The sequence below is a fragment of the Candoia aspera genome, chromosome 1, assembly GCF_035149785.1.
Source record: "Candoia aspera isolate rCanAsp1 chromosome 1, rCanAsp1.hap2, whole genome shotgun sequence".
Lineage (NCBI taxonomy): Eukaryota > Metazoa > Chordata > Lepidosauria > Squamata > Boidae > Candoia > Candoia aspera.
In genome coordinates this window covers 217,985,781-218,009,884 of record NC_086153.1, presented here as the reverse complement: position 1 = coordinate 218,009,884, position 24,104 = coordinate 217,985,781, and the positions used below count along the sequence as shown (strand labels likewise).

Sequence of the window (24,104 nt, the reverse complement as noted above, 5' to 3'; positions counted from 1 at the left end):
TCTAACAAATGATTGTTGCATTGCTATTATTTTTTACTCCCATTACTGTGGCCCTTCTGCATTCTGCCTCTTAAGGGCAATCTGTAAATATTTAAGTTGCTAAAACAAAGATCCTATTTCATATAGTACAACCCCACTCAAGTTTCAATGCAGATAAGCCTCTTGTATTCAGTAGGGTATTGTAAAGGTAAAGGTAAAGGTTTCCCTTGACATTAAGTCCAGTCATGTCCGACTCTAGGGGGCGGTGCTCATCTGTTTCAAAGCCGAAGAGCTGGCGTTTGTCCATGGTCATGTGACCAGCATGACTAAACGGAACGCTGTTACCTGCCCGCCAAAGCAGTACCTATTAATTTACTCATATTTGCATGTTTTCAAACTGCTAGGTTGGCAGGAGCTGGGACTAGCAATGGGAGCTCACCTCATGCAGATTCGAACCGCTGACCTTCCAATCGGCAAGCTCAGCAGCTCAGCGGTTTAACCCGCAGCGCCACCGCGTATTGTAGAATGGCAATATTTAAAAAGTGTGGGTTTAATACACTCAGCCAACTCTGTGTGTATAACAATTAGCAAGACAAACCTGGTTAGTCAGGTAAATGAATGTATGGTTTGGCAAGGCACTTAAAATGAACTCTGCTAGTCATATAAATAGCATGGGAAAATGGTAGATCGTAACATACTAAGTATGAAGTAAAGCCACCTTCAAGTCAAGCTCACCTCCTGGAAACATACATGGACATAGCCATGTAATTTTTTTGGAAGAATATAGGAGGAGATCACCACCTCAAAAATTTCAGCAATGGCAATCCAGCCTACAGCACTTGTCTTTCAGGCTTGTCTCTGCTTAGCTTTCTAGATCAAGCAAATTTGGTCAGATGTTGCATAAATTCTTCCCTAATGTAAATATAGCTAATAAGCAAAATAATATTGATATATAATTTATGCTCAGTCTTTAGATAGCACCAACCTGAAGTGATATTTTTAATGAGAGATTATCCATCCAAGTACTAGAACAAATTATTAAACCCCCACCCCACTACCAAGAACTGAGTACAATGTAATATGTAAATAGCATAGGAAAGATACCTAAACCCATTCTTGTAATATAGTGTAGACACTTAAGAGTAAATACAAACTATAGACATTCCTTTTCCTTTGTGGAAAAAGGTCAGCCACCTCCCATTATTAATCTCTGTGAAATTAAGCCAGGTTCCTTAAGATGACTTGGCTCATAAATTCCTACTTTTAACCTTCAAAGGGGGCACTTTCAAATCACTTTCCCATTTCAGTCTTGTTTTCTGCCCATCACTGCTTTTCCAGGTAGAAATTCCAAATTCAGACTACTAAAAAATACTACTTCTAGTGTCCCAAAGAAGAATTCCACCAGCTGTGGATTTCCTTCATGGGGCTGAAATATTGCGTTAGTATCTCCCCTTCCTGGCCTCCTAGAAAGTATTCATTTGTTTTATTTATAGGTATTTGAAGTAGAGGAATCTGCTCAAAATCTGCAAATCTATCTGCTAATCAACTAGAAGAAAAAAGAATCCATCTTTTTGTTATAGCAGCTTAATCTGAGAATACCAGAGTAAAGCATCTGGTGCATGTGTGTATGAGAGGGAGACAGTGAACAAATGGGCAGTTTTTAGAGAAGGCAAAGCAGTCTGAGGAGACTGGCAGTAATCCCATGGACTGTGGACTGCAACACAAGTTAGTGAAGGAGTGGTGTAAGTATGGTAATTAGGAAACGATCAGGAACTTTTCGGTGGAGATTGAATGAAGGTATTCTGAAAAAAGTTATAGAGGATTGTAAAAGGAAATTAAAAGTTCTTTGATATTAATCTGGATAACGAAGTTGATATAAAAACTGGTTGGGATACGAGTAAAGCAGTTATGAGAGGGCATTTTATATATTGTAATAGAATTATAAAGAAAAAGTTTTGACAGAAATTACAAAGGGTTATGGATCAAATTAAATTAAAAGGAGTTGCAAACCCCCCCCCCCAACTGATAATATTGTCCACCAGCTTAATTTATTACATCAGCAAGTTTCAGTGCTAATGGTAAAAGAAATTGAAATGAAATTACAATACGCTAAACAAAAACATTTTGAACATGCCAGTAAACCAGGAAGATGGCTAGCTTTTAAATTAAGAAAGAGAAAAGAAAATGATTATTAAAATTCAGGAAAGTAATGTAGAATTAATGGATAATAAAAAATCAAAAAAGTATTTCATAACCTTTTTTCTAATTTATATCAAAAACAGATTTCAGTGGGAAAAATTGAGTATTTAGTTAAACAAAAATTACCAAAACACTCACAAACTCAGAGATTAGTATTAAATAACCCTATAACAGACTTGGAAATATTAGAAGTTATAAAGAAAGTCAAGCTAGGAAAAGCACCAGGACCCGATGGAATACCTGCAAAGTATTATAAATGTTTTAGTGATCAAATTATTTTACCTTTTGAAGATTTTATTAATTCAATTTTGTTGGGAGCACCAATACCAGAAATGTGGAAAGAAGCAAATATTGCACTTATACCAAAAGAAGGACAGGACCCCTCACTGACCAGAAATTATAGACCAATATCATTGCTAAATAATGATTATAAAATATTTGCTTCGGTTTTAGCAGAAAGGTTGAAAATAATTTTACAGGAAATCAATCACCAGGATCAACGTGGATTTCTACCCAAAAGACAAAAGATAATGTAAGAATTGTGTTAGATACTATAGAATATTTACAGTATCACAATGACTGCCAGATGGCCCTTATATTCTTGGATTTAACAAAAGCGTTTGATAATTTAAATTGGATTTTTATGTTTAAAGTACTGGAAAATACAGAATTTGGGGATTCATTTACAAAGGGAATTAGGTCAATTTATACATCACAAAGAGCCAATATAATTGTGACTGAAGAACTGACTGAAGCTTGTAAGATAGAAAAAGAAACAAGGCAAGGATGTCCACTATCACCGTTGTTGTTTATTATAGTTTTGGAGGTTCTTAATAGAGATATTAGAGATGATGAACAAAGGGTTAAAAATTAAAAAGGAGGTTTTTAAGTTAAGGGCATTTGCCAATGATCTAGTTTTGTTAACACAGGACCCATTGCAATCGGTTGAACATTTGCTGAAAAAATTAAATGACTATGGAGCCCTGGCTGGATTTAAAGTAAACAAACAAAAAAATGAAAATGTTAATTAAAAACATGACAGTGGGTAATCAAGAATTGTTGATTAGAAAAATGGGGTTTAAAAATTGAAAAAAAGGTTAAATATTTGGGAGTAGTCTTGACAACCAAAAATATTGAATTGTTTCAAAATAATTACAATAATATTTGGAATGAGGTGAAGAAAGATCTTTCGAGATGGGAGAAATTACACCTATCCCTATTGGGAAGGATTTCTGTAAGTAAAATTAATGTATTATCTAGGATGCTGTTTCTTTTTCAAACAATACCAATTATATCAACATATAATTTTTAAACAATGGCAAAAAGATATCTCAAAGTTTATTTGGCAAGGTAAAAAACCAAGAATTAAATATAAATTGCTCCAGGATGCAAAAGAACAAGGTGGTTAGGGTTTACCAGATCTAAAGTTGTATTTTGAGGCATGTTGTTTTATGTGGCTGAAAGATTGGATAACGTTAGAAAACAAAAAATTGTTATAACTTGAGGGTCACGAGTTAAGATTTGGATGGCATGCATACTTATGGTATGATAAAGTGAAGATAAATATGGAATTTAAAAATCATTGTATTAGACTTTATTAAGGATTTGGGATAAATATAAATCTAGATTGATACCTAATCTACCCATGTGGCTTTCTCCTCAGGAGGCATTTATAAGATAAGAGAGTGGGACAAGAAAAATGGTTAAGATACAAAGATTTATTAATTTTTGAAGAAGGTAAACCTGTGTTTAAAACAAGAGAAAAATTGGAGACAGAAGGTTACCTATGCCACTGGTTTAGTTATATGCAATTATTTGAATGCTTTAAGTTGGATAAAAAGAATTTTAGATTTGTCAATGAAACATCAATTTTTGAGAAACAATTATGTATGAATAATGATATGATTACTGAAATATATAAGATGTTATTACAAATGAACTTGGAAGATGACTTCAGCAATTCATGGAGCGAGAATTGCCAGATGTACAAGCTGGGTTTAGAAAAGGCAGAGGAACTAGGGACCAAATTGCCAATATCCGCTGGATAATGGAAAAAGCCAGGGAGTTTCAGAAAAACATCTATTTCTGTTTTATTGACTATTCCAAAGCCTTTGACTGCGTGGACCATAACAAATTGTGGCAAGTTCTTAGTGATATGGGGATACCAAGTCATCTTGTCTGCCTCCTGAAGAATCTGTATAACGACCAAGTAGCAACAGTAAGAACAGACCACGGAACAACGGATAGGTTTAAGATTGGTAAAGGAGTACGGCAGGGCTGTATACTCTCACCCTACCTATTCAACTTGTACGCAGAACACATCATGCGACATGCTGGGCTTGAGGAATCCAAGGCTGGAGTTAAAATCGCTGGAAGAAACATTAACAATCTCAGATATGCAGATGATACCACTTTGATGGCTGAAAGCGAAGAGGAACTAAGGAGCCTTATGATGAAGGTGAAAGAAGAAAGTGCAAAAGCTGGCTTGCAGCTAAACCTGAAAAAGACCAAGATTATGGCAACCAGCTTGATTGATAACTGGCAAATAGAGGGAGAAAATGTAGAAGCAGTGAAAGACTTTGTATTTCTAGGTGCAAAGATTACTGCAGATGCTGACTGCAGTCAGGAAATCAGAAGACGCTTAATCCTTGGGAGAAGAGCAATGACAAATCTCAATAAAATAGTTAAGAGCAGAGACATCACACTGACAACAAAGGTCCGCATAGTTAAAGCAATGGTGTTCCCCGTAGTAACATATGGCTGCGAGAGCTGGACCATAAGGAAGGCTGAGAGAAGGAAGATCGATGCTTTGGAACTGTGGTGTTGGAGGAAAATTCTGAGAGTGCCTTGGACTGCCAGAAGATCAAACCAGTCCATCCTCCAGGAAATCAAGCCAGACTGCTCACTTGAGGGAATGATATTAAAGGCAAAACTGAAATACTTTGGCCACGTAATGAGAAGACAGGACACCCTGGAGAAGATGCTGATGCTAGGGAGAGTGGAGGGCAAAAGGAAGAGGGGCCGACCAAGGGCAAGGTGGATGGATGATATTCTACAGGTGATGGACTCGTCCCTGGGGGAGCTGGGGGTGTTGACCGACAGGAAGCTGTGGCGTGGACTGGTCCATGAAGTCACGAAGAGTCGGAAGCAACTAAACGAATAAACAACAATAAGCAAGAGAGTAAGCCACCTTAAATTTAGATACAGGTTTTTCATAATAAGGATGTTATGGAATAGAAATAATGGTAGTATGTATATACAATTAGTAGCAACAGAGTAAGCTACTTTAAAATTAGATATATCTACAATTCAGATAGTTGGAAGTTACATTTTTTTTCTTTTTTTGTTTCTTTTTGTATGTTTATGTCCCTTCTATTTACAATGGTGCATTTTTTGTTTTTGTGATGTTTTCTCTTTTCTTAGTATTTTTGCTTAGTGTTTTTCTTTGTTGTATTTTCCATTACTGTTGTTTATTATTGTGTTTAATATTTTATATGTAATTTCTTTTATTTTCAAAGTTAATAAAGTTTGTTTTTTAAAAAAAGTGAAGGAGTGCTAAGTACTGGATTTCTCCATTTAGCTCCAAACATCCAGGTGGAATCATCTGACATTTTAACTTTTCAGAGGAACAGCCTATTGTGGCTATTTCTAAGCAGAAGATGATAGAATTATGGCTGATGCTGGTAAAATATTTGTGGTGATTTTGTAACTGTAGATCCAGTATGGGTAGGAGTTGGTGTTTCTGGACCTAGATGCAGCTCAGGCATCCATGAGTAAAGCTGGAAGTAATTACACTCCAAGCTGTCAAGTTGAAGGACAGTTTTCCTCTATTAAGAATTAGTGGAACTCTATTAACTACAACTGTTTTAATCACCCTGAGTTACTCTAGCTGGCAGGAGTTCCTGGGAAACTACAAACCTGTCAGTATGACGTCCATACTGGGCAAGGCCTCTGAACAGATTAGCAAGCAGCACATTTGTCATAAGCATGCTACAATTAACAGAAGCCAGCATGGGTTTGTTGCAAATCGTGTCAGACTAACCTTCCTTATCTCCTTTGAAAGAGTTACTAGCTTAGTAGATCAGATGTGGGCATCTACTTCCTGGACTTCAGCAAAGCCTTTGTCAGGGTGCCTTGTAATGTTTTCTTTCATAAAATGGTAAAATATGGCCTAGATGACCCTACTGGTAGATGGACTCACTATTGGCTGAATGATTGCCCTCTAAGAGGCTCTATTTTAGCTGTGAGGGAATTGCTGAATGGAGTGCCAAAGGGTTGTCCTGTGCTCAGCTATTCAACATTTTTATCAATTACTTTTGAGTTAAGGGCACACTTATAAAGTTTGCAGATGACACAGAACTGGGAGGAGTGATTAAGAGAGGAGATTTAAAAAGACCTAAATAGGCTTGAACTGTGGGCTGATATGAATAGGGTGGAATTTACCAGGGGGAAATGTAAAGGAAAAATGGGTATGAAAAATGTAAAGCACAAATATAGGAAGGAAACCTAACTTGGTGGTAGTACCTGTGAAGGGGATCTGGGGGTCCTTTTTGACCACAAGTTAAATATGAGCCAGCAGTATGATGCAGTTGCTAAAAAGACAAACGGTACAGTAGCAGGAACACAGAGTCCAGATTGTGGGAAGTAATTATCCCAATACATTGTGCTTTGGTCCGAACCTCCAGAAATACTGTGTCCGATCCTGAGCAGCAGGGTTCAACAGGATAGTGACAAATTGGAGAAAATTCAGGAGAGAGAGACCAAGATGGTGAAGGGTCTGGAAACCAAGCCATAGGAAGAACAAAGGATTTGAATGTTTTTAGCCTACAGAAAAAATGACCAAGGGCAGATATGATCGCAATCTTCAAATATCTTAAGGGTTGCCACAAGGAAAATGGAATGGACTTTCCTCTATTGCCCCAGAGGGTAGAACCAGAACCAACAAATTAAAGCTACAAGGAAGGATGTTCAGGCTAGACATCAGGAGGAGCCTTTTGTTTATACAAGCTGTCAGCCAGTGGAACAGGTTGCTCCATGACATAGTGAGTTCTCCTTTATTAGAAGTCTTCAGACAAGTGCTGGATAATAATCTGTCAGAGTTGCTGAAGTGAAGCCTGCACTGAGTGCGTGTGTGTGCACACACCGATGTTTGTGAACTAGATGACATCTTTAACCTCTCCCAACTCTGATTCTCAGTAAATAAACATGCAAGGGAGCAAGAAGCAGTGGCAAGACCGCATTTAAGTTATGGATTGGAATCTTATTAGCCAGATCAACAGGTTGAAAGATTAAACATTCTCTGACATTGATGGCAACCTTTTTCCAATATGCACGTTCTGGAAAAACACTACACACTCTTGTTTGACCTTTACTTCATGAAATCATTCAGAAAAGCCAAAAGAGAAACAGATTCTATTAATTTATTAATACCTTTCAAAGCAACCATATTGCTTTAAATATTAAAATTTGCAGATCTGTTTGAGATTCACTCTTGATTATTTTATCAATAAGTTTTCAATGATGAAACAGCCTGCTAATTTACCAGTAAGGTGTTCCCTGTCAATGTTTCAAAAGATAACCACTTATACAAACAATAAAAAAAAGTTACAAATCACTAGGCTTTTTAAAAAAGTAAGTTTTCCTTATTTATTCTGAACTACTGAAGTATTCTCAAAGTCTCCCTGTTTTTTCAAGCTATTCTGCAATGTCTTTTGCAGTCTTGCTATATTGGCATCCAATGCTGCTAATCCATTTTTGAAGTCGTCTTCATCTCTGGATGTGAATGTTGAAAAGGAAGATACAGTCCATTCAGATTTTCCTGACATCCAGTCAAGAGTTGAAAAACTGGAGTCAGAAGCAGAAATTCCAGGGTTCTTCTGCCCATTTCCTTTCTGTAGTGAAACTGGAGCATAACAGAGTTTATCAGGCTGAAGTCTGTCTGGATTGTTCAAAATCACTTTAGCAGATCCATTAGTTATTTCTTTTGGCTGCGTTTGGAGTCTCTCACTTTCCAGCTTTTCTATCCTCCCCAGAGTTTCAGATTTATTTTCAACAGTTCTTTTTTGACTAAAGCTACCAGAGAATTTATCACAGGCCTTTGCGTTGCTCAGCATCCCGAGCTTGCTTGGCTGCTTAGAGTCACACGCCTGTCTGGGGGGAATTTGGTACTGTTGTACAAATGTCTTCCTTTCAGCTGCTGTGACTGGATTCTTAGATGAACTGCTACTCAGTGGAATGTAAATAGTCTCATCCAGCTCATGCCCTCCTAAAGTACTTAAGCAGCTGGCTGCTTCTGCATCAAGCTTTTGGAAGACACAAAGGTTTCTCGAAGCCACTGGTTCCTCTGCCACCACCTGACTCTCTTGGGGAGGCCACTCATCTGTCCTCACATCAGGTACTTCCCTGGGCTCCTTCATCTCACCCTTGCATAAGAGGGGGTCCATTTCTAATTTTTTTAGATAGCTTATTATGGAATCACTTAGAGGGTATGCATCAGGCTGCAACTGTTTCTCATGAATTTCCAAGAGAGCTTTTGACAGACTGCTGGCTTGTCTGGGTTTCATCATATCCCCAGTGAGGTCTGACAGCAGTCTGGACATACTCCCTTGAAGAGCCCTGTGAAGCACAGACATCAACACATTATGCCAAAATGAGACAAAACATCTAAGGCTTGTACATATCTGAAGATCTAGGGCAGAGTTTCTCAACCTTGGCAACTTTTAAGATATGTGGACTTCAATTCCCAGAATTCCCCATGGCTGGCTAGGGAATTCTAGGAGTTGAAATCCACATACTGTCTTAAAGTTGCCAGGGTTGAGAAACAATGATCTAGGGCATAATCTTAGGACCACTAATTGGACTCATTTCTGAATAGATACTGTATGTACTCCAGTCAGGGTATAATCAAACTGGTACTTGATCCATCAGGGCAACTAACCCTAAATACATTCCAAAGAGGAGGAGCGGGCAACCTTTTTACAGCCAGAGCTACCCTTTTCTTTCTATTTTTCCCCACCTTGAAGGGCTAGAGAGAATGTATCAGGGGATGTCCAGGTGGGGGTGGTCCTCCAGCACTGTTCTGCTGCTTGATGGTTAAGTAGAATGTATTACAGTGCAAGAAACATAATTTTAACACAACTATTTTGCACCTTTTGGAACTAAAACACATGGGAGAATTTGCAGCCAATAATTGTGGTTTTCCTGTTGAATGCTGACCAGGTACTCTGGGGGCAAAAAACAGCAGGTAAAAGATTTATATGGTTCACAATTCCCTGTCCTTCTCATAGAACAATAAATAATATATTAGTCTATTTGTTAAATTTTTATTTTGCCTTTCCTATAGTAGGTCTGGTCCAACATCTTAAGCAACACATCATCCTTATAGAGTTACTTTCACTGATCTTCAAGAGAACAAAATAAGGTTGAAACTTGAGATGGACCACAACTAGAAACAAGTTCATAAATTAATTTATAAACCACAGAAATAAAGACATGGAATGTTTCTATTTTATAAAGAAGCAAAATACAATACAGTCTGGTTCTTTAATCATACTTGATTACATATCTCACAATCAGACATGATTAAAGCCATCTTCTGTTTAATGCACATGCTTCCTTCACCTTCTCTACTATTCCTCTTGAATTGCTAACGGACCATATTTTAACCTTTAGAACAGGCTTCATTAATATACCTCCAATGTCTGAGTCAAAATAAAGAACTGTATGTAGGGCCATTTCCAAACAGGATTCTCCACCTAACTAGGTCTACAATGTGTACTGCGTAAGTCTTGGTGTGTTATAACACCACTTGACAGCATTAGGAAATAAAGCTCTATTGAAAATAAAAATAGGGACTAAAATCTACAATGTGATAATATTAATATACACTACTATTACAAACATTCTTTTTTTTAATAAAACAGGTTTCAATTTTGTGCATGAATCAGTATCGCCACCTTGTGGCTGGCTATTATATCCAGAATTCATATACCACTAAAATGAGTAACAATATCCCGCATCCTCCACCAATAATTCTGAGACACTGTCCAACTGTTTTGACTGTGAAAGAAATCAAATATTCTTTGATTTGGTGGTTTTTCCTCCCCCAAATCTAAATTTATTGAGATTTTCAATGTTCATCATAGCTGCAATTCTCAATTTATTGTCCTAAAAGTCAAGGTCAGTGTACAACTTTGCTAAGTGGATTTGAAACAGGAACAGAAATAAACAAGGTTAACAGTACCGGGTCAATTCACGCAGTCTATTCACTTCTGCATCTCGCTGACGCAACGTTATGCCCAAAATCTGGTTTTCTCTCTCTGAAGCTTCTAACTTGTACTGGAAAGTCTTCATATTGGCCCACATTTCATCTGTTTCTAGAATATATTAATAACCAATGAAATTTAACTTTCACAATAAATGCACAAAGACTGGAACCCCCAAAGCCTGCCAATTTACGCACCAATTTTGAGTTTGGTTGAGTCAATATCATACTGTTGTTTCTTTTCAAGCAGTTCTTGTTCTTTCTCATGGATTTGTCTAGTCAGCCTTTGGTTTTCTTCTTTTTGGCTTTCTAGGATTTTAATGAATTCTTCATTTTTATCCTGCAACAACTCAATGCTTTTTATGGATTCATTCAACTGACTCTGCAATGTCATATTCAAAGACTGGAGGGACACAACTGTGGGAGGAAAACATACAGTTCTCTAAGAAATACATGGACAGATATTTCACTTGTTTAACTGAAAAAAGAAGGCACTTTCTTCCAACCTCTAAAGTATGTTACTGGAGGGCTCTTAAGTTTGCGTGAAATACACTGCCCCAGCGATACCCCTAACCCCTACACTTCTGGCATTCAGAAGGCAGCGAAAATCACTTTTTAATGAGTATTGCCTAAGCGGGGGGCGACTTTTAGCAATATGTTTCATGAATGATGAATTGCATGCTCTTTTATGGTTGAGGATTTATGGTTGTATTTTATTGTTACTATATTTCTTGGTACATCACCTTGAGTTCTATGAGAGGGAGGTATAAAAACAGTGTAAAATACTATGCAGCTGATATTTTATCCCTAATCTCTGGAATGACAGTCTGCCAATGTCATCATCCAATACAAGGCAACATGACAAGTGACAATCAACTGCTCTTTTTGTTATTTTTAGTGCATCTGGCAGATATTCATATTCTGTGTCACACTAGCAAGGTTTCTACAGTCAAGGACTATAGTTACTCTGTAGGTAATTCACAAAATGTATTAGTGGATATTATTGCTTAATCTGTAGCCACACACAAAGATTTCAAACGGAGTGAAGAACAAGGTCATATCTGCAGCCTCCCTTTACTTTCTCCGATCATCATACATCTATTCAAAACTCTGAAGAAGAGTATCTGCATTATTTGAATGTGAGTATTTATCTCTGCACAACCCAGAACTAGAATACAACCCAGTCCCAGTATGTTTGGCCAGCTGCAGTCACAGTTAGGCAAAGTCTTTGAGATCTCTGACTGAATTTGTGCAAATTAGGAAAAAGGGGTGGGGGCCAGAGCATTCACTCCATTCTCTTTCCAGTTTGAAGCTCTTCACCCACCCAAAATATCTAGGTTTTGCTGAAACCTTAATAAAAGGGTGTTTTTTTTATCACCTTTAAAAAGAAAATACATTTATCATATTTGTGGAATCAAAATGCCAACTAGCATTAAAATATGCCATCAGTGCTATTGTAGGCCACAAGCTTGTTGTGAGGATGAAAGCGGGAAAGAGGGATGAGGGGAACCATTTATGATGTGTGGCCTTAATATAAATACAACTAATAAAATAAATAAGCACAGAGAATTAGTCCATATTCCAGGTAAGAGAAAGAAACACTGTTTCTAGAAAGACATCAAAATATTTCCAGTTCCCAAATCCTACTGAAAGTGAGTTTAATATACGTTCGAACATTTATACCTTGCTACTTACATTCCAGATTGCTATCCAGACTACATTCCTTTTCAGCTCTGTTTTGCTCCTTGAGCTGTTGATTCAAAATTCTCAGTCGTCTACATGTGAATTAAAGGGAGGTAGGGATTTTTTTAAGTAACACTTTCTGTGACAGATTTGAATTAGTTGAATGCAGCCCCCCAAGCACTTTTTCCTCAGTTTGACTGGAAAAAAAAAGTAGTTTGCCCATCCTGAGATAAATTTTCATTCTCCTGTAACCATCTTTTTTTGACAGAGAGCTTAGATTGGGATAACTGCCCTGCTCATATTAAAATCCTCCCTCCCACTTTTTAGCATGGTTGTACAAAACTCCCCCAACCCACTTCAAGGGCAAGATCCAATGGAAATGGCCCACTTGTTGAGTCTGGAGGTCAATCATTTCCAACCTTCTTGATTTAGGAAAACCAAGCTCTGTTCTTGTTGGATGGATTCTCCTTGTGGCTTTAAAAAAACCTCCCCATCAGCATGTGTGTGGGTGTGGATGTCTAATTGAGAAAGTGGTTAGAGCCCAGCCACTGCAATGCCCTTTGTCCCTTCAAGCCAAAGACTTAAAAAGGTGCCTCTACTGCATTACCATGTAGGATCTATTTCAACTCTCTTGAGAAAAGTAGAATAGGCTATCCATTTGCAGACAGACAGATGACATTATTCTCCCAAATCTTGACACTCATTCTGCTGTCATCTTCAAATAGCAGCGATCCTGGTGTCTCCGAAGCCTAATTGCAAATCCCTCTGAATCTGGCATGACCGGTGATCATAGCAACTGCTCACTCACTTCTACAACATTCCCAAAAGTTCTGTTGGAAATAACCTCTTTGCAAGCAGTTCAATTGGCATTCACCCCCACCCTGCCTGCCTTTCATCTTTCTGAGCAGCTTCTGGTTCTGGACTGCCCAATCGGTGCCTGAACAGCTCTGTCCCCATGTTCTTGTTACTTATCCAAAAAGTTGCAACTGAATCAACTATGGGTGGTTGACTACAAGGATGACTCGGAACTGAGGACAGACCTTGATCACTGAATGCAATGTTGCCTCTTTTCTCCTCACCAAAGTAATATATGCTATCAAACATATATGCCCCCCCCTTTTTTTTGCAAAGCTGCCATTGCCCCAACGTGCCCTGGATTCAACTTCATCCTGAAATAGAACAGGAAATTCTGGGAGTACATTTGCAGCTATGTTCAAGAAGGTATGGATACAGTACCAGGTGTCTTCCTGTTTCCAAAGAGACTAAGGGCACTGTCATATCACTGTTTTACACCCCCCCCCAGTACCTCAAAATGAAACTGACCTACAATTGTTTTCAAAGAAGTGAACCTCAAAACAGTAGAAACAACTCTGTAGGCACAAAAAAGAGCTGAAATGCAAGTGAAGGAAAAGTTTCTGCTAGCGGTACTCTGCAGAGCTGCAGTGCTTCAAGAAAAAGGACCAGATCCACTATACTTTTATTTAGAGCACACATTGACTCCTCAACATCATGAGAATGGGCAAATTCCTAACTGCTGCAAAGATCCCATGTGAAAGTATTATTATACAAAAATAATACCAAATTTGAAATTAAAACAAGTAATACATGTATGAGAAATTTGATTTTAAAAACTTAAAGGGCTTGACATCTAGGCAAAATAGCAAGGTATCTATATATTCAAAACCTTAACACAGTCCTCGCTGTTTCACAACTGCTTGAAGTTGCAATCTGGCAAACCACCACTGTCACCTTAAGTACAATGCTCATTTTCTCATGCTCGTTTTCTGACCTGCGCAACTGGGCATTTTCACTTCTGAGAGGTTGAAGGGCAAGTGCTATTTCAGCTTGTACATTTGTATTCTCAACAGCTGCAGGCAAGAGTGATGTGGCGTCATCGACTTCATCTAGCACCCCTAACGTTTCAGAATCTTCTGAGAAAGAGGAAAAAAAGGAAAAAAATGTATCTCACTGATAGCCAAATACCCATTCTTCAGAACATATTACTGTGGACAATCAAGTTCATCATCCTAATAGTGAATGGACCGAGCAGGTTTCCAGGTGCATGATACTTGCATCTATGTTGGGTTTCTTCCTAAGCTGCCATATAAAATATGAAAAATGGGGTCCACTCTTCAAATAAGTTGCTTTTAAGGTGAGGACCAAGAAAGGTGACAAGTTTCACTGATGACACTGACAGTTCTAACTTGAGGCCTTAACACCCCCTTGCCACCTTGTACTTTTCATTTCAGAATGGTAAAAACCTCACAGAACTGTGGCTTCTTGTCCAAAATATACGATTGGAAACATAACCCAACAACATAGACCCAAATCTCAACAGAATTTACTTCTATGATGATTCACTTTTGCAGACCATGCAAGACAAATGGGAAAATAAAGGTGTATTCAAAGGTGCTTTTCCATATCATCTTTGTCAGTATAAAATCCTCATGGTAGATTTTAGCATCCATTTGTTGGCCCAGAGCAGGGCAAGATAGGAGCCAGGTTAATGTTTTTAATTGCCTACTCCAATCCTCATCAAGTTTTAAAAAATATTGTAATTATCGTACTAGCAGATGATTTATGATGTGGATGGATTTAAACAAGATTATTGAATAACAAATAACCAAAAATTATTTTGATAAGATTACAAGCATCTCAAAATAAGGAAATCAATTTTAAAAAGTTAAACAGAAGCTTATTTTGCATTAACAGATATGTGTTTCTTGATGCAACAATAATCTGGGACTTTCAGGAAAAACAGAAATATGTAGCAAAAACAAACTGGAATGCTAAAGCATATCAAGTTAACTAAGAAAGAGCAGATATTTTGAGGGTGGACTTTAACCCGGATCTCCCTGATTTTAGTTCAGCACCTTAACTATTACATTACATTGGCTCTGTTTTGCTCTGAGGCAAGATAAAAATGATCAGAGAATATGTCTAATCCTGAGTGCTAATTTATCAAAAGGTTCTGCTGTTTGATCAGAGTTTGCTTTAAGGTTCTCATGTTTGGCAGTGTCTACTCACGTTAACCCGAGCACTTTTTAGTAGCAGATGACAGTTGCTCCCACATTATTATAATATTTTAATCCCAGCTTTATATAGGTGGCGAACATACCTAATATCCCTGCCTCCTGTCTTCCCCACAACAACCACCCTGAGGAGGGCTGGGCTGAGAGAGAGGGACTGGCCCAAAGTCACCCAGCCAGCTTTCATGCCTAAGGGAGGCCTAGAACTCACAGTCTCCTGGTTTCTAGGTGAGCACCTGAACCACTACACCAAACTACATATGATAAGAGCACCTTAAAGCAATCTCTAACCAAGCCAGCAAGTGACACTAGTAGCCCACATGGAGATTGGACACATTCACAAGTCACAAAGTGTCCCCTCCCTCCCAGTAGAGTATTCCAGCAAACCGTAACAAGAACAGTCACATTACCATGGTCGGTTAGCAAGGTCTTGAGCTCTGCCAAAAGATACTTCACAGTTTTCACTTTTTGGACTCTTTTCTGCAGGCTGTTTTTTTTAGGCTTTAAGACCCCTGTGTCAAAACTAGTCTGACAGCTTGTATCTCTCACTGGTGCCATATCAATGCCATCTAAGCTGTCCTCTTCACTTGGCGTGCCCTCATTGTGTTCTTCGGCCATCTCTGGTTCTTTGGAATTGGGTGGCTTAGGCTGCCCCAGGTCAGCCTCTGGGCAATTCCTGACAGCCTCCTTCTGCTTGCGCTCCCTTTCCCGGGCCTGCAACAGAGCCAGCTGTGCCTGAATGCATCTGATCAACTCTGCCTCATTAAACTGTTCTTGGTGGGCGCCTTCTGACACGGCCTCTCTGCCAGCAGCCGGAGAGAGGATGGCTGAGGACGGGAGGTTGCTTGGAGCAGAGGGAGCCACATGGGGCAGAGCAGAGCACGAAGCCGAGGGTTGCGTCTGCGCCGTAGAAGCGGAAGCCCTGGAGCCTCCAGGTACAAGGACTGGTCCCGTTCGTGAGGCACACCGGCTGCAGGTGTCCATGGGAAGACCCTGTGACAAGCATACCCAAACAATGTTCTTCCATGCCGCAATCTTACTTAACTTACACTCTTGTAAGTTAATTACAATTTTAAAAAGGGAATGGAGTGTAAGGTTTTCCACATCTTAAGCACCTATTGCATGAGCAAACAGTTGGTATTAAACAATGTGATCACTGTTCAACACCCAGAGAATAATGCATGCTAGCAGCAGTCTTCTTAATTAATTAATTAAACATGGTATTATTCAACAACAGAAATGGCAAATATATATATGGGAACTTCAGTTTTGCTGCAGTATTGTGGGTTAAATGGAACTTTAAAAAATGCTGGCTTTTCTACTACAGCACCACATTATTTTTTTATTCTTGTCTAGTGTGTTTGCTGTGTTACAGCAAAGAACATAACAATGACTTGATTTCTGTCTCCAGGGGAAAAACAGACAAGAATGACATGGAGTAGAGGAGAGAGGATTATGCAGGTGCTTGGATTTTTAAAACAGGTTTGCTTCCTGTCCCCCATTCCCCTGCAATTTTAGTAATCAGAAATGATCTGCTGTAATTCCTCTTGCAAATTCTATTCACACATCTTTGAGAATCTGCAGAATTTAGACAAGCTGGGGGGAAAAGCAGACCATTCAGGAACAAATGAATGAAGACAAAGGATCTCAAAACAACTTGGGTACAGGAAACAGCTGGATTTCTGCTAAAGTCCACAACCTGTTGAATTTAAAATAAATATATCCCTGTTACCTCCCACCTGAATTAAGAAGGTTTTGAAGATACAGCATGTGCTCAACTTGCCGCTGAAGACCCAAAAGGAATGGAAGGTGCCTTCTTTCTTTACTAATCCCAAATGCAATCAGAAGTCCAGTCATGACTAGTGTGCATCCCTCTAGAACAGCTCTATTTTAAAATTTTGTTCTTAGCAATGTGCATAGGGCAGGGATATCTAAATCTGACAGTTTACTTCCACCATAAGGAGGGTACTCACAGGGTGAACAACAGAAGGATTAGCTGTCTGCTGTGGGGACAGTGCTGGTGTAGAGGTAGGTAAATGACTGTTGAATGCTGTAGCAGGATGATATGCCGCTAAATGGGAGGACAAAGTGCAAAACAATTAATGACACTACGGTTAATTTGAAATGATGAACACAATGCACAATGATGGCCAAACTGCTTCCCCACTCACCCTCTTCAGGAATGATGGAAAGTACATCAGGAATATCACTGGATTTGCGTGGAGGGTGCATATGTAACAGAGACATTTCCGACTGTGCGTGCTCACATAATTTCTGGTGCATTATAGGCGAATGCTGAGTGCAAGGTCCGTGAAATGGTTTAACAGCAGACGCTTGTTTGGTGCTTACAGGAGCTCCATCTTTTTCAGCAGCAGCTTCATTACCTGAAACTACCTTTCTATTTAACACAGATGCTACAAAAAACAGAATGGAAAATGTTTAGCTCTTGAATATCTTTAATATTATCCAGATGCAGGACTAATTGTTTGGCTTTGAGAATCCTGCTGTTGCAGGGTTTCTTAGAAATATTACTATGGCTTTGTAGCCATGGTGAAAAAGCTTGAAAGTAACACACACACACACACACACACACAGAGTAAATAACTAGCTATATTCTTAACCATAATTATTTTTTGGTAAGACAGAAACCAAGAATGACAACCATTATACAGTGATCTACATCTAGCTCAAGAATCCAGATTAACCCCAATGATAAATACAAAACATATTGACAGTTGATGGCTGAAGACACACATTCATGAAACAAACTGTAAGGAAAATCTATCAAATATTTATAGCGCTATAACATTATCTGTAGACAAAACCAGACTTTCAGGTTTTGGAGGCAAAAATGGCATCTTATAACTTTTTAAAAAGTATTATGGAATTGAAGCAGAACGCTGAATGGATTAGATAAACATATGGTTAAAACATTAAACTTGAAGAAAAAGTGCATACCTGTTTCTTTTTGCACATTTGCTGAAAGAGTTTTTTTCTTTGCGCTCCTCTTTTTAGCACCACTCATTTTATTTAGCAAAGGTCTGGAAGTTGTTCTGAAAGTAGGTGCCTTCGCTCCTTTTTGACAGATGCCCTCCATTCCTAGGCTCATTTGAAACAATACCATTTAATCCACCAGGTCAACTATCAAGGATATGAATACTATATTCAAGTAATCAAAAGGATTTTTACCTTGGGAGTCATTCTGTAGAATGTCCCTTAGCAAAGATGCACAGCGGTCAAGGCCAAGATGAATATTTGCAACCTCAGAAAAGATATTAAGGAGATTATAAAGAGCAATTTCTAGCACAGGAAACGAGTTCATTCATTTATCTTTATTCTCTAAGCTAGTGAATATTCTAGCAATACAAATATTTCCTCCATAAAATTATTTGAGTTGCCAGATCTGATCTTTATAAAACTTCAGGTCTGTTTATAGGACTCAGCAAGGGAAAGTGACAGGAAAAACTGAGCAGGACAAAGAATAGTCGCCTCAGGATTACTGAAAGTCCTGTTTGTCCTGATTCTTGTATTTAGGGAGAAAATCCATTTGTCTGGTTGAAACCAATCGTGTAAGATTATTACAATCTAGAAAAGGGACAGATAAATGTTGTATTACCATGTACTGAACAAAAATTTCAAAATTCCTTTTAATGCATCCATGGATGTCTTGTACAGACAATTCTTAGTTATCCATGGTATTCTCAGAAGTCTTTGCCAACACCAAAGTTCAAAAACGTGAATACTCCTTCTATCCTGCTTCTAACTTTCACTTTCCATAGAGCATATAGGTTGCAGAAACAAAAAGAGATTGTATAGCCTTATCTCGCTCCTTTGCTGACCTGTTTCACCCTGCTCCCTCTAGACTGTGGCTCCCTGTCCTGTGTAAAGGTTTTACACGAGGAAATGAGATGTTCTGGGATTTCTGTTTTCTGCAGGACATTCCATAGCTTGACATGGTTGACACAATCTAAGGCCTTTCTATAGCCAGCGAAGGACATTTTGACTTCTTTTTGTCTTCTTTGGCTATCTCAGTGGTCTAGTGTGGATCAGCAATATGTCATATTCCTTGGCCTTTGCTAAAACCATTCTGAACGTCTGGCATTCACCTTACCATGTAAGGCTCCAATCTGCATTGGATGAACATAAACATTACTTTCAATTAAACACTTTTAATTACTGTATGTCTTGACACCCTGCATGAATTATAAAATATAGCACAGATGAAAAGGTTGCAAACAACACGCTCAGACTAGATTTCTGCATCACATCCTCTTTTTACCTGATCCTCAGAATCTGTAGAATACAGGGAGTACCCAGCATCAGATTCTGCACATGCCACTTTTCTTGGAGCAATCCTGGAATACAGAAATGATATCCTGATGAACTGTTCAACATGCAACTAAAGAACATTCATAATGTCAACAGTTATTATTAGGAAATAAGAAATACTAAAATTCATTTGCAGAAGAAACTCTGTAAACAATTATATTAGAGCAATAGTTTGAAGGTATTGTAATATATTTTCAAGCATTCTACATTGTGTAACACGTAAGTGCCAGGAGATAATCAAAAGGAAGACTATCTGTAGCTGTCAGGCCCAGCCAAGAATGACAAAGAATCCAGCCTAACTTCAGCTCTTTCATAGCTCATACCACATAGGCAGAAGCTTGCCAGACTAAAGCTACTCTACCTACCCTAAGGGGAAATAACCTGGGAGGCTCTAGGGCCGGGCTACTCTGAACCTCTTAGTCTCTCCATGTTCCAGCTCTGGACTGGGTTTCCTCTTATTTTGCTCCCCTCCTTGGAATGTGCTCCCTCCTTCCTGAGAACCAGCAGCGTTACTGCAGTCCATCGCATCACCTCCCCCTTCAGAGACACATTCCATCAAAGTAGCAGATAGTACTCTGTACCTGTTGAGATTTTCCAGGTAGTTTGGAAGCTTGAAAGGTAGAGATTCTGTGGATATAGGAGACCAGTCTTCTCCAGTCTGGTACTCTGTTCTCAACATACCTTATGATTGCATCTTTGCCAGTGCTGACTAGTAACTCTGAAATTTTAAATCTCAGTATAGCTAGAGGGGCTCACGTTGAAGGAGGTTGCTACAGTTCTTCATCGCTGATATCACTTGGAAGAGCAACAAAGAAGTGATGGGATGAAACATATTTTGTTTGTTAACAAATCTTAAAGAATTTAAATGCCTTTATGTTTTTATGTTACCTGCAAAAACTGGGATTTTGCTAGATAATAGGAACAATATCAACAGCAAGGCTATGGAAACAACAGCTGTAGAAATATTGTTGAACTTCATCTCAGCATTTTAATCGAAAACAGCCAATGATCAGGAGAGACAAGTATAGCTTCATCTCTGACCTAGGGCAATACTAACAACTAGCTGCTTTACATGGCAATAATATCAATATGTATTAATGAATATATTCTTACTGTTTTTTCTTGTTTGTCAGTTTAGTTGATCCTGTCAACCTTCCTGAAGTCAATGCCTGTTGATTGTATAAGAAATGACTCATTTTCATATAAATTTCCCAACAAGACCATCACATCTGGTTTGCAAACAATGGTATATTTGTTTACAATGGCATATTTGTTTTAAAGTAAATATTTTATTTTATTTTATGGAACTTTAAGGAAAAGTTCCATGAAAGTACAGTAAATAATTAAAAATGCATGAGACTACAGGTAGTCCTCACTTAACGGCCATTTGTTTAATGACAGTTCAGAGTTATGACAATGCTGGGAAAACCAACTTGCAACTGGTCCTCACACTTATGACCATCGCAGCATCCCCATGGTCATGTGATCACGATTTGGGCGCTTGTCAACCGGTTCACATTTATGACTGTTGCAGTGTCCTGTGGTCATGTGATCACCATTTTCAACATTCCCGGCCGGCTTCTGGCAAGCAAAATCAATTGGGAACCATGAGGTTCGCTTAATGCACGCAGTGATTCTCTTAATGACCACCACAAAAGGTAAAATTGTGCCAGATTCACTTAATGACCACTTCACTTAGCAACCAAAGTTCTGGTCCCAATTGTGGTTGTTAAATGAGGACCACCTGTAGAGTGAAACATATGACAATACCACAAAATAACCTCCAAATTCAACCATCTGTAGCAATTTAACATCTCTGAATGTCTGTATCAATATGGGTTAATTTACTTCACTTCTCAAGAGGGGATCAATTTAAAACAAGTTTTCCATTTTAAATTAACATATTTTCACAAACAGTATGAATAGTAATTGGTCGTCTAACAGATAACATGGAAGAGTTTGCAATCAAATTTCATTAGATACTCTATGCTTCAAACAGATATGTGAAGGCCTGGGGTTGGGGGGAGAGGGAAATCTGAGGTTTTGCAAAAAAAAAGAAAAAAAAAAAAGTGGGGGGGAACGTGGTAAGCCTTTCCTGAAACTTTCTGGGCCTTCACATTTTCAGCCTCAGAAAACCACCCTGAAATTTCTGATTATACAACTAACTTAAGTGGTCGAACCCGCAGTATCTCAGAACTTGTGGTACCTTCATAGTGATATTCACATTACATAGATAAATATGCAATTGCCCAGAAGGGGCATGGGAAACTTGATACACAGATGGTACTATAGCCAGAAGGTCACCCTGCAATTATCAAGCAGGTGTAAAGGGCGGGGGTGAGGGAGAGCTGGAAAGGATCATATGGTATTCTTTATAGTGGCAACTCATGATCTGAGTGTAGATAAACAATACTTATTTTTAGGTAGTTGAAACCATGAATGGTATAATCAGTGTTGTTAGTTTTTCAACAAGTGGGAAGGAGAATAATGGAATGTAAATGCCATACAACCCTTTTAAAAACCACTTGTCTCAATCTTTAGTATTGATAGATTTAAGGATCCTGGGTGAAATACTGTCTATTTCAGGTTGCCCAAATGGTTCTCAGAGCTGGCCCTTTACGAATACATTAATAAATTTGATATATACCTCCACTAGTTTTAGAGAAGACTGAAGCAAAGTCAAGCTTAATGAACTGATGGGTGTCTGCAGGAGCTGGCTGCTTTTGTCAGGGTGACAAAAGTAGCTTGGCAATGTCATGCCACAAACACTGCCCCTTTCGTAGAGGTGTGTCACGTCACGTACAAAAAGGGCAGAGTCACAACATTGCCATGTTGTTGTTGTCATCCTGCCTCCCTTAACACCTTCCCCCCCCATGTGGTAAGGTTAAAGTGTCAAGAGTCCACCCTCAGCCAGGCAAACTCAGGAGGGACTTGGGGCCAGTCCGTCTCTGTCCCTCTCAGCCCAACTGATTTCCCAAGGTGGTTGTGGGGATAAGATGAAAGGGTCCCTGTATAAGGTGACTTGAACTCCTGGAGAAAAAACAGGGTATCACTGGGAACTTGAGAGTTTTGTGCTAGCATTATTACAATTAGTACCAATTCTAGGAGTGTTTCTGATTGGGTTTTCTCTTCTCCCACCCCCTTTTCTTTTTTACCGAAACGCTAGAGTTACTGTGTCACTCACAGTTGTAGATTGTTATATTTTCTTTCCTACTAGAATCCTGAGATCCAACCAAATGGATCCTTATGCAAGAGGCATATACTTAAAACTAAAGAATTTTAAGTCCAGGAATTTGCTGTGAACTGGTGATATTTCACAATCCTGTCCAAAATGTCACTTCACTCCTCACTTTAGCAATACAATTTTGCTGATGTTAAAACGGGTAGTCAGATCTATTGTCTCCTTCAGGTGTTAAACTTAATCTCTCACTCCTTATACCCACTTTAGTGAATTATCCTTCTTTTACTATTACTATTTTTAAACATGTGTTGAATTCAGTCTTCCTCCTCCTGAAAAGGGACACTGCCAGCTGGAAGGAATCCAAGTCTGCATCTCACCGTAAACCATTACTGTTTTGTGTCATTTAAGGGCTTGCGTTTTTTGTTTTACTTCTGCCCTAAGTTCGATATCGAAAAAGCCCAGCACAACAGATTCAGAGAGTTAGCTGTTGCGGCGATTACCTTTCTTTTTCAAAAACCCCGCCACTTTTGCTCTGCTGCAACCAAAGAAAAACACAAAGCAAAACGTGCCTTGCGAAAGGTTTCCTTCCATTCGTGGAGATCTTACACTTGATTGCAATGGAAACAACGGCTCTTAAAGCACGTTTTGGGGTTTTTTTCCCCCCAAAACGGGTTTATTCTTCCCCGCAATTTCTGGCGCTCCTCCGGTAAGAAGCTTTACCTTGTGGTGCCGCAAGCAGCCCTGCCTCGCCATCCTCGCTCGGCCTAGAAAACAAGGAAGCCAGCCCGCGAGGACGCGCCGCGTCCCTAGACACGATTGGCAGCCCCAACGGCTCTTCAGGGGGAAGGGCCTAATTTAGGCCCCGCCCATTTCCTATCACTAGGAGGCGGCGGCCATCGGAGCGGGAATGGAACGAGTGGGCGGGGAATGAGATTACATTTGCCGCTTATTGGTGGGAACCGCGGTGACGTTAGATGCAGCGGTGTGCCAACTTGGCGTGGCTTAGTCGATTTTGTTAAGAGATTCTGCGCGATTCTGTTGCAGTGAATATATTATAGGCGGTGGACTGTCCGTCCGTCCAGATATGGATTGGATCTTGCTGTTAAAGGACTGCTGTTATGTACAGCCACAGCTGACTCGTATGTGTCCAGTCAAAAACTACAGCAGCTCACGCCGTAGTGCACTGACTTGTTGAAAGGGCAGCTGTAGAGGTGCGAAACCTTGGGAATGAATTCTGTCGAATTTCTGCAGAGGGATATACAGTATACGAACGCGCTGTTTCCCTTTAAGGTGCTAGGTCGTTCTTATCGTTTGCCAAAAGATAAATTATTTTGTTACCCAAAGCCGAGTTCATTTCAAAGTCAGAGCTCTGCCCCTAATTAGATTACTCCGAAAGCGATGATTCTTCCCACTATGTAAAATAGACTTGTTTTGCTAATAT

At 39.1% G+C, this 24,104-nt stretch overlaps 2 protein-coding genes across 3 annotated transcripts in view; both read right to left on the bottom strand.

Annotated features, from left to right (window-relative positions):
- The window catches only part of MYLK (myosin light chain kinase), a 392,661-nt gene that overhangs the window by 251,119 nt on the left and 117,438 nt on the right, over positions 1-24,104 (bottom strand). The gene's annotated exons all lie outside the window — the stretch shown is intronic.
- CCDC14 (coiled-coil domain containing 14) lies at positions 7,636-23,484 on the bottom strand. Of its 2 annotated transcripts, none has more exons than XM_063288772.1 (13): positions 23,384-23,484; positions 20,596-20,651; positions 19,433-19,508; positions 18,343-18,415; positions 18,112-18,252; positions 17,325-17,567; positions 17,127-17,224; positions 15,564-16,146; positions 13,914-14,055; positions 12,137-12,216; positions 10,640-10,858; positions 10,421-10,553; positions 7,636-8,793 (listed from the first exon to the last, which is right to left on the bottom strand). In XM_063288772.1, exons 1-13 carry the CDS (start codon positions 23,414-23,416, stop codon positions 7,821-7,823), a joined length of 2,850 nt encoding a protein of 949 aa, XP_063144842.1. In that variant the 5' UTR covers positions 23,417-23,484; the 3' UTR covers positions 7,636-7,820. The 2 variants fall into 2 exon arrangements, with proteins under 2 accessions (XP_063144842.1, XP_063144843.1); XM_063288773.1 differs by having other exon boundaries at positions 13,914-14,052.